The sequence below is a fragment of the Sus scrofa genome, chromosome 2, assembly GCF_054392235.1.
Source record: "Sus scrofa isolate SSC_HxYL_T2T_F1_AM1 chromosome 2, Sscrofa_HxYL_maternal_Yorkshire_Landrace_v2.0, whole genome shotgun sequence".
Taxonomy (NCBI): domain Eukaryota; kingdom Metazoa; phylum Chordata; class Mammalia; order Artiodactyla; family Suidae; genus Sus; species Sus scrofa.
Window position 1 is genome coordinate 63,757,453 of NC_139384.1, and position 11,990 is coordinate 63,769,442.

Genomic DNA, 11,990 nt, shown 5'->3' on the forward strand with positions numbered 1-11,990 from the left:
GGCTGGCAGCTACAGCTCCGATTGGACCCCTAGCCTGGGACTCTCCATATGCTGTGGGAGCAGCCCAAGAAATGGTAAAAAGACAAAAAAATAAAAAAATAAAAAAATAAAAATAAAAACAAATAAGAAAGAAAAATAGAAGGCAAAATACAACTGTCCTTTCTTAAGTGAATCAGTAATAACTTATTCTACAATTTATCTTAGGAATATTAAATCATTGTAATTTTTCAACTTATGACATGTTCAATGTTAAACTTTATAAGAACTTACCAATAGGAAGAGAATATTGGCTTCCCTTCTGGGGAAGAGCTTAGAAGTGTTTATGATGCAGGAATAGTTCAAGAAGAATTTCCAAGTTTCAAATATGTTTTCTACTCTTATAATGATCCTAGAGACTAATTGAAATATTCAATTTATTAAGAGTGTCAAATTCTGGGGTGATAAGTCAGTAGACAACACTGAAAATGAAGTTGATGCCTTAATATAAATATCTAACAAAGCTGTGACACATTGCATTAAAAATATAATATTTCTGTTGAATTCTACATTTGCAGATGAAAACTGAGCTCTGTGCAACATTTAAAAAAATGTCCAATAAATACAAAATGTACCTGTGGAGGAAACTCTTTTTATGGTCAAAGTGGAGCAAGGACCAGAGCAATAACCAGGAATGTGAAACCCTCAGAGCTGTTTGCTGAACAAATGAAGGGAGAACAGGATTATGAGTGAGAGACACTGGGCAAATCTCTGTTGCACTTTGATAAATGGGAGTCTCTGTTGCCAAGCCACACTAGACAGACAAGAGAACACCAGACAGACAAGAGAATTCTACCTATACCACACAAGACACTTGGCTTGCCTCTACTCTTGCTCTTCTCTATCTAATTGCCAGAGTTCAAAATTAGTGCATATTTAACTTGAGGAATTATTAACAATAGTGACAGAATAATATAAAATCATATATGATGCTGGCAGCCTCCTGGCAATTGTTTTATTGCTATACATATTTTAGCTCCTCAAAAGCATATAAGGTACTTACATATTTTACTTTCTCCTTTTACAGATTAAATAATTCTGCCTAGATTCACATCCTAGCTCAGGTGTTGGGACACAGAGCTTGTAATACAGCCTAAGTTTAGGACCCAGTCTTCCCTCCATAGTCTAAAATTTTGGTACTAGACACCTACTGTTGACTTCATCTAGGAAACAAAAATATGATTGATATATTTATTTCAGTGTTCTAACTTCCAGAAATAATCACCACACAAAGTAAGTTTAGTCCCTTTCCTTCCTTTTAATTTCAGTCTCAATCAAACAAACTCATCCTACAATATGCTGGCAGAATAAAGATTATTTTGTCTATGTAAATTGAAAATTAAAATGAATATCCTAATATGTTGTAGTAAATAAATGATATATAAAAGATTCAATAGAAAAAAACATATGCTTCTCTCCATAGAAATGGATGATAGGGGAAAAATAAAGATATATGATTAAGAATTAATAGAATATGACAGAAGAACAAGCCAAAAAATAATAATAATTACACTTTGATCCGGTAGTTCTGCCTTGCTATCTGACCGACCTCAATATCAGATGATGCTGAAAGCCTCATCTAGATAAACTATTGGAAAATAGTCAGAGTTGCCTGTATAAAGAAAGATGGGAGAGTGACATCATCCCTGGTTTTATTACACCTATTAGGGGAGTGGTTGATAGTCATCTGTTCATAAATCCTCTCTAGGACTTTGAAGAATAATGGAATTAAGAGATCTAAAAATAAGGAATAGATATCTCTGTTGCAACTTTTGGATTTTTATCTCCTTTTATTATTAAATTAGAAATATTAACCAATATTAACAATCATCTCAAATCTTAATACATTCTTATCTATGAAATAGATATTAGCTTACATATGGCCTTATCCTTTTCACATGAAAAAATATTTTATGTGCTTATATATATATATAAGGGATTTAATGCAGGAGATTGATTGCAGGGATGCCGGTGGGCTGAAGTGAAAGCTAAGGAAGAAGGAAAGAGAATACTGTCCTCAAAGGAACAGGAGTCCTAACCAAACACTGGAGCCTCAGTATATATATATATATATATATATATATATATATAGCCTCATTTAATCTTTAAGAATATTTTGTGAAGTATTGATGTTTGTCTCATCTTTCACAGATAAAGACTCTGAAACTCATAGTCTAATTGATGTGTCAAAGAGAAAGCCAATAATAAGTATTGTGGTTGAGACAAAACTGATGTTTTTATCAGCTGGAGTACTCTAACATTTTACTGATTGTGCCCTTTCTTTTGTAACTCAGTTGCAATCTGTGTTGCTTTAATGTTGCATTGCATACTAGTGTATTTTTTAAATTTGAATGTCATCATTTTATTTATAGAAAAATATAAAGAAAGAAAACATTAAAAAGAAAACATTTCAATGGGCCATAATCTACGCTACCAGAAAAAAAGCACATACTAGCAGTAATATTTACCATAGACTACACATATTTTCAAAGTGTATACCACATACCAAACAACTATGACAAACAAGGGAACAAAATAGACTCCATCCTCATGGAACTTGCAGGCAAATTCCTCTGAAATTTTTTCCTACATATGTGTTCTCAAACTGTGTTGATCAGTTTCCATGGCATTCTTTTCTAGACAGTGATTTCTATTTCTAAGGCCCACACCTGCGGTCTGGGACCTACTGTGTCCTCCAGAGTTTCAGTCCACAGATGGTTTGCCCTAACCTTTTTGTCATCTAATTTCCCATAAGACTCAGAGAGTGCCAGCCCTGGAAGGCACTGTATAATGGGGAAAAGACAGAAACTGCATCTTTTTTTCTTGCTTCTAGTGAAGTTCTCTGGCAGCTGTAGCTCTCTGTTGCAGCAGGGAATGATCCCCAGCAGGAGCCCCAGAATGCAATATCTCCATCAGCTCAGTAGTGAGAAGTACATGGGGCTCCAGTGTTTGGTTAGGACTCCTGTTCCTTAGAGGACAGTATTCTCTTTCCTTCTTCCTTAGCTTTCACTTCAGCCCACCAGCATCCCTGCAATCAATCTCCTGCATTAAATCCCTTCATTTCAAACTGTGTTAGCTGTGACTAGACACTAAATAATGAGTGTCCAGTCAAGCTTTAATATTTAATATTCTCTCAAATTATTCATTAATTATAATACTCATAATATTGAATAATTGCATTGCATTCACATTTCCAAATTATAAGCTGTATTGTAATAAAAATGCTCATATAGAAAGTATTCTCTGAATGTAATTTTCCCAAAGATTATTTACCAGATAATATAAAACATTTCAAGTTTTTTCATACACAACACTGAGTTGCTTTTCTAAAAGCATCTTCAAATATGCTACAGTATCAAATGTCAACTGAAGTAGCATTATTCTGTTTTTCTTTCCTAGTCAGTTTGGCAGGCACAGCATTGCTTAAACTGACTTTCTTTATTACTAAAATGTTCATACTACTATATATGTTTATGTAAAATGTGTTTATATCCTTTGCCCTTTTTCATATTGAATTTTTTCTTTAAAAATATAAAAGGGTTAATATATTAACAATAGTAATTTTGTGATTGGTCCTATTTTTCTCTTAAGTTTTTATTTTGATATTGTGCCTCATCTTGATATTGTGATCATTCCAGGTCCTTCCAAAGTCCCTTAGGATCCTGGAAGACTTGTCTCCTGTGTTTATGCCTGCCTAACCTCATTTTCTATGTGTATCCAACTTTCTCACCACATCTGGGAACACAGAGTTTCTTGCAGCTGATCAAATATGGAAAGTGATTTTCTGTTTTAGGGACTTTATTCTTTTTTTCCCTCTGCTTAAAAATCCCTTCCCAGATATTTAATGACTGCATGTCCTCTGGAAAAATGTCTATTCAATTCTTCTGACCAATGTTTCATTGGGCTTTTTTTTTAATTGAGCTGTTCATATGTGTTGAATATGAAATCATATGATTGGCAAATATTTTTTCCCATTCAGTAGGTTGTCTTATCATTTTGTCAATTGTTTCTTTCCTTTGTTGTGCAAAATCTTATACATTTAATTGTCTCATTTGCATAATTTACTTCTTTTGTTTGAGGAGACAGATTAAAAAAATATTGCTATGAGTTATGTCAAAGTGTCTTCTGCCTATGTTTCTTTTGAGAATTTTATGGTATTTGGTCTTACACTTAGGTTTTTAATCCATTTTGAGTTTATTGTTGTATATGGTGTTATAGAACATTCCAGTTTTATTCCTACACATTTATTTATCTGTCCAGTTTTCCAGAACCTCTTATTGAAGATATAGTTTTTTCTCTATGTATAGTCTTGCATCTTTTGTTGTGGATTAACTATTAGTGTATGAATTAATTTTTAGGCTCTCTATTCTATTCTATTGATCTGTGAGTCTGCTTCTGTGCCATTACCACACTGTTTTGATTAATGTAGCTTTGTAGCACAGTCTGAAATCATGGAGATTTAGTCCTCCAGCTTTGTTCTTTCTCAAGACCATTTTAGTTATTTGGGGTCTTTGTGTTTCCACACAAATTTTATTTTATTTTTTGTTCTAGTTCTGTGAAGAACATCATTGAGACTTTGATAGGGATTGAATTGAATCTGTAGACTGCCTTAGATAGTATGCAATCTATCTATCTATCTATTATCTATCTATCTGTATATGTATCACTACATCTATATCTATCTACCTATCTATCTATCTATCTATCTATCTATCTATCTATCTATCTGTAATGGACAATTACACAACCATATAAAAACGAAATTCTGGCATTTGTTATAATGTGGATGGACCTAGAAAATATTATGTTTAGTGAAATAATTTAAACAGAGAAAGACCAAAAAACCTCTATGTTATCAATGCTATGTGGACTCTAAAAAATAATACAAATGAATGTATATCACACAATGGAAACTGACTCACAGATATAGAGAACAAATTAGTGGTTACCAAGAGGGAGAGGGAAGAACTATTTTCTACATTGTCTGTACCAATTAACATCCCACCTTAGTGCATGAGCATTGCCTTTTCTCCAACTCTTCACCAATAGTTGTTGTTTGTTGTCTTTTCAAAACCATTCTGATTGTTGTGAGGTAGAAACCAACTATAAATTTGATTTACATTTTCTTGATGATTGGTGATGTTGAATATCATTTCATGTACCTGTTGGTTAACTACATATTTTTATAAAAATGCCTATACAGATCATGTGCCTGTTAAGAAGGAAAGACATAAAAATATCTGACAGGAATAGCACATGAGTTTGTAGTGAAAAAATGGGGTTTATGTATCATAGAATCCTAACTGTACTTTATGTAGTATAGAGAGATTCTGAATTAAAAAAAATAATATAAAATATTTTAACCTGAAGAAGGTTGATTGATCAGAAAAAATTGGAAAAATGCATTAATAAATACAAAGACCATCATTAAACATAAAATATTGAAAGACTAAATCTAATGCAATATACTAAAAGCATATCAAACCACATCAAATATAAACTAAGAAGAGAAAAAAGTAGCAGAAAGAAATCATAATGTATTTCCTTCTATACAAATGCCAGAAGAAATATATGAAGATTAACAAACTATGAAGAGCACAATTTCTAATAAATATAGGAAAAACACTACATTAAACAACAGAGGAACATATAGAATGTTCACAAAATGGATCACATATGGGCCATAAATTAAGGTGCAAAACACTTTAGAATGTTTTTAAATCTTTGCACATTTTTCAAATTCAGAATTTAATTAAAAGATAAGAATGGGAATTCTGCTGTGGTTCAAAGTCTTAAGAGCCTACATAGTGTCCTTGAGGATGCAAGTTCAATCTCTGGCATTTTGGAGTTGATAAAGGATCTGGAATTGCCACAAGCTGCAGAGTAGTTCACAAATGTGACTTGGATATGGTGTTGCTGTGGTTGAGGTGTAGGCCTGCAGCTCCAGCTTCAATTCCCTATCCCAGGAACTTCAAAATGCCACAGGTGTGACCTTAAAACCAACAAAATAACAACAAAAATAGGAATGTCTAATACGTTTGTAGATTATAAAATATTATTCTAAATAATATTTGAGTCAAACAAAAACATTCACATATCAAGAGATACTTCAAAGACATCAGGTGAGAGGAAATTTAGAGGCATATATATGTATATTAAACTTTTTTTAAATTTAAAATCAGTGACTTAATCATCTTTTTAAAATATATAAAATAACATCAAATGAAAACCAAGGAGAGTATAGAAACAAAATATACAGTAAGGAGCATCATCAAAGCTAGATGACAGTTTTTTGAAAAGATGAATAATATTGATAAACTTCTGCTGAAAATGATCAAGAGATAAAAGATACAAATAACCATTATTAGCAATGAAAACAAATGAGATGCCAGAAAATTATATGATACTTATTGATTCCGTGAAGTGTTTATTGACTATTAGATAATAAGAAGTCATACTACTAGGGTATATATACAGAAATGTGCCTGGCAGTCTTCTTTGTAATGGCTATAAACTGAACACATGTGTAATGATCAACAGATTGCATAAATAAATTATAGTATAGTCAGAAAACTAAATCCTCTGAGGCAAAGAAAATGAATTAATTCATGATGCAACAACTTGGATACGTTTTTAAAATGTAAGAGTAAGCAATTCTAAAATCACAAAAGTATAAACAACATGATCCATTCATATACAAAGAAAATAAATTGTCATTTTAGGTATATAAAAACAGGTAATAAATCTATAAATGAAAACAAGAAAATCATTTTTATAAAATTCAGGACTGTGGCTATCTTGCAGCAGAAAAAGGTGTTGAATAAAGAGAGTGAGGGCTTCCAGGCACCAGAAAATTTCTTCTACTGGGAGATGGGGAATAGATGGTCCCTTTCCAAACATTCCATAACCTGCACTTTTTTTTTTATTAATGCATGCTTTATTTGCAATGTTTCTTCAATTTCTTTTGTACAGCAAAGTGACCCAATTACACACAGTTCCCTGTGCTGTAGAGTATACAACTCCACTGCCCATCCATTCCAAAAGTAATGGTTTGCATCCACCAGCCCCTAACTCCCCATCCATCCCACTTCCTTCCACCTTGCCCTAGAAACCAGTCTTCACCTTTTCAATTTTATTTTTCACACTAAATTTTTATTATAAGAATTATGCAATAGATTGGAAGAATACAGATTTCCAGAGATTAGGATGGTTTTCTTTAGTTTTTTATAAAAATATAATATTTCTCAAACAGATGTCAGGTTGAAACATTAAAAGGAAGAAAAATTGGAAGATATTTTTAGGAAGATCTTTCAAAAATCTTTCAAATGGTTGTTTATGAAAGTAGGGTATCCCCACACATGACCGTTGAGAACATACAGCCACTTTCTATGAGATCGCCTCTATCTTGTCCCTCCTGATATCTCTAATCACTCTAATTCTTGAGTAAATATTATAAAATTAGTGTTCATTTATTAATCTACTTAATATAAATTTAATTTAATAAAATGAATTATTAATGAACAAGTTTATTGTATATTGTTTACTCTAGGTTTAGAGTAATTGAAAATTGAATATGAAATTATATATATGTATATAATATATAGTATTCAAATAAAATATTGCAACATATAAAAAATATGTACTTACAGCTTCCCTGTTCATTCTAGACTACATGCATATTCAATTTGGTATTTATAGCTTCCTGAAATCTCTACTGCTGCTTTTATACTCACATTTGTTCACATAATGAGCCTCTATTTGAAATGTTTTTGAATCTCTTTACATGTTTATAATCTTCCTTTAAGATCACTGCTCTGGTGTTTCCTTCTAGATGCTACCAGGCTCTATGAGTGGAGTTATTTCATAGTATTATGACTGTGATCTCATGTCTGCACAGCTCTCTCCTCCACTAGTAAACAAACTCCTTGAGGTAAAGGATTCTATTCTGGCCACTGTTGTGTCCCTCATGAACTGCATAGCATCTGTGGAAGAGAAGGAAATCTATAATGATTGAATAAATGATTGATGATAAAAAAATCTAGGAATATTTGCATTTTCAAAGAGTTTGATAAGCAGATGATATTTATATTAAATTGAATAGACTTGTGTTTGCCAAGGGGGAGGGGAGGAGTGGGATGGATGGGGTGCTTGGGGTTAATAGATGCACACTATTGCTTTTGGAATAGATTAGCGATGAGATCCTTCTGTGTAGCACTGAGAACTATGTCTAGTCACTTATGATGGAGCATGATAAGGGGAGAAAAAATAATGTATACATGTATGTGTAACTGGGTCACCATGCTGTACAGTAGAAAAAAAATGTATTGGGGAAATAACAAAATGTTAATAATAGAGATGTTGGATAAATAATATATTTGTGAGAAAAAAGATGTTTTACACAGTTTGATCACATACTTACATGAAACTGTCCTGTCTGAAAATACTGTTCTTTAATTCAACAGAGAGCTGATGAGCTCCTCTCATGTGACAGAGTCTACCCAGACCTCCTCACATTCATAAAGAAGCAGAGAAGACACACAGGGACAGAGTCATGGGCAAAGCCACCATTATCCACTCACATTTGTGAGGGGGCAACAGTTATCTATACCCTTCCAGGACCAAGGCCAGAACTGGACAAGTGAATTAAATTCATTTAATACTCAAAGCCTCATGATGATGTTCATGTTGCTAGTTCTGCTTAACTGGTAGAGAAACCAAAGTGGGGGTGGGGATAATTTGATCATTGGAGCTATGGAGTAACAAAACTAGAATTTAGCTAGATTTCTCCCTAACCCTGCACAATCACTCATTAACCCTACACAATCACTCATTTACTACAAACAAGGAGTGTAGAAAATACAGAAGTGGGAAGAGAACTCACAGTTGGAACAGGGGCCATGGGCTTTCTATGTATTCCTGGTGGATCTTAAATAGTAAGTTTCACTTTTTTAATTTAGAAGAGGTGTTAGGCAATTCTGAGGGCTTTAGCAAACTCAGAAATGTCACACAACTCTTGAAAACTAAAGAGGCAAATCCTAAACTAAACTCGACTAATAATTTTCACTTTACCCCATCTAATCACAATGGCTAAAGATCCGGCACTGCCATGAATGGTGGTGTATGTCCCAGATGAGGCTCAAATCTAGCATTGCTGTGACCGTGGCAATGCTGCAGGTGCGGCCCTAAAAAGCAAAAAAAAAAAAAAAAAAAATCAAGATTTTAGTTTTTCTTTGCACTTTGTGCTCCTGAATGACAAACTGGTAACTCACTCATTAAGATCAAATAAAACCAATGGAAAAATAATATGTAAGACTTAGCTAATGATATCAAAGAGTTAATAATAAGGATAAATAACATTACTTAATTAGACTTTTGTATACAAACTATTTGGTCAGTTTCGCTTCTTTCATTTACTTAATCACAGAAATTTTGACATCTAAAATTATATCAACCTCTAAAAATGTCTCATTTTCAGGTAGTGCTTTTTTTTCTTTACTATTGGAGTTAGTTCCAAATTCAGACACATTCCCTTTGTGCACTGAATCATAAATAAGAGGGAAAATCTTCAGTTGATGTGCCTGGTAAAGAAGTTTTCATTTTATTTACATGCAGCAGGAATTGAGACACGTAGTATTTGCCCTTTGATGGTAAGATCAGTATTCTGTTGCAAGTGTAGAGACTCAACAATTTAGAATTAAAATCTCCTTTTTGCACATTAATCAGAGCAAATGTACTTTTTCTAATTTCTTACCTTCCATAAATTCTATAATTATTTTGTTCATGAATATAGTAACGCCTTAAGGCTACTACTAGATTCACAGACATTATCTTTGTAGCATGCTATACAGTGAAAAAAACTAAAAGCTGGTGATAATCCATAAACTTTTTGTTGAATCCCCAATTTCAAAAGGAAAAATCTTATGATATTAGGCTTTCCTAAATTTCCACCCTTCTCAAAGACTCCTAAATTAATCCAAATATGATAGACCATTTTCTACAACAAATTAAGGCATAAAGAAACTAAGCATGAAGTCACTTTTATTTGTACATGTATGACCTTTGAACTTAGATGGATCTATTTTTTCTCTGGACTTTAAATTTTAATTGGTATTTGGTCCAAGTAGTTTTGATAGCCAAACAGTTATTGAAAACATTAGTATTCACACTATGAATGTCACTTTCAGCACTGGGGAAAAATGCATTCATTTGTTCTCACTGTGATTTAATAACACTCATTGAAACTTGGTAGTTGCCACATATGAACTATGAGTTAAAAATTATTGAAAAGCAAGAAAGTCACCAATAGTTCTTCCACTATTATGCTGAAATATAAATTCCTCTCAATAAGTCACATTTAAGATTGACTCCCACACTCATATCTCATACTAACATGATCAATAAACCTGGGATTAGAAATAAAATAAATGGCACTGTCTGTACTTTCCTTTATGTCAACTATCACCTCACAGATAAAAGCATTATAAGATCATTAAATATAAGGAAATAAATTATGATGTGTAAACAAGATGGAGAAGAAATTCCACATGCATAAGACAAAAGAAAATTATGACTGGACTCAGTTTTAGGGACCTTAGAACCAGTGGACAAAGAAGAGGAAAAATAGGGAGGAGATAAATAATATAATAGGAGAAAAAGACGGTGCTTCTAATCCTCAGCACTGATCATATCCTGCTTTTCAGAGCCCCTGTGACATCTTTATTGTGGAGGCTGTAAATGACAGGGTTCAGTACAGGGGTGATGATGGTGTAAAAGGCTGAGACTATCATGTCCTGCTCAACTGTATGGTAAGAACCAGGAAGCATATAGGTGTAGATGCCAGCACCAAAGAAGAGAAGCACTACAATCATGTGGGAGGAGCAGGTGGCAAAGGCCTTCCTGTGGCCCTTGGTTGAATTAATTCTATGGATGAGGTGCAGGATGAGGGCATACGAACTTGAGATTACCATGGTGGGGATGAGAAGCATAAGAACACAGCACAGGTACATGAGGATCTTGTAGAGGGAGATGTCAGAACAAGAGAGCTTCAGCAAGGCAGGAACCTCACAGAAAAAGCTCAGGATTTTTCTGGAATGACAAAAGGGGAAGCTCATAGTGATGGGGGTGAGTAACAAACCATCAACCATTCCTAGAAACCAGCATCCAGACACAAGGCATTCACAGACCCTCTGGTTCATCAGCAGTGGGTAATGGAGGGGTCTGCAAATAGCAACATATCGGTCATAGGCCATGGCAGACAGAAGGAAAGACTCAGCTCCAGCGAGAGTCAGATAGAAGAACATCTGGATCCCACAACCTGAGGGAGAAATTTTATGATCTCCTGTCACCTGGCTCATGAGCATCTTGGGCACAGTCACTGATATGTACATAAGGTCCATGAGGGAGAGCTGGCTAATGAAGAAGTACATGGGGGTGTGCAGGCGGGGCTCCACATGGATCAGGATGAGGAGGAGGGTGTTCCCAGCTAGGGCCATCAAGAAGAAGATGAAGACCACAGTGTAGAGGAGGATGGAGTGTCTGGTTTCACCAAAGAGCCCCACAAGGATAAAATCAGCATTTGATGTTTGATTCTGTGAATTTTGATACCATGAGTACATGGTCTTGGTTACAGTTCTCACCTGAGGAAGAAAGAAAAAGTTATTGTTTTTTACTCCAGGAGTGTGCTGGTTGGTTACCTTCACAACCCTCAAGGAAAGTCTAAGAAATTTAAAGTACAAAATGCAAATATATGATTTTTACAGGAAATCACAAAAACAAAATTTGCAGATGTCCTTAATGGAAATTATTTAGTTGAAATGAATTAGCAATTAATATTTTTCTTTTTCTGATGCCATATATTCTCCCAAAACAGTGTCTAGAATGTAAAATATTCCATGCACAGTAAATAAATGAGTAATTTGAGTTAAACTGGATGGGGCAGTTGTGCTAAACACACA

The 11,990-nt window shown here is 33.9% G+C and overlaps 1 protein-coding gene across 1 annotated transcript; it reads right to left on the reverse strand.

Moving 5' to 3' along the window:
* Window positions 1–10,686: 10,686 nt before the first annotated feature.
* Window positions 10,687–11,651, reverse strand: LOC110259596 (olfactory receptor 2T3-like). The gene has a single exon (XM_021085073.2). It carries the CDS (start codon window positions 11,649–11,651, stop codon window positions 10,719–10,721), a length of 933 nt encoding a protein of 310 aa, XP_020940732.1. The 3' UTR covers window positions 10,687–10,718.
* Between the last annotated feature and the right edge of the window lie 339 nt (window positions 11,652–11,990).

Bases quoted from the DNA above. Each gene is read 5' to 3' on its own strand.
- LOC110259596 (XM_021085073.2), bottom strand. From the start codon at position 11,651: ATGTACTCATGGTATCAAAATTCACAGAATCAAACATCAAATGCTGAT.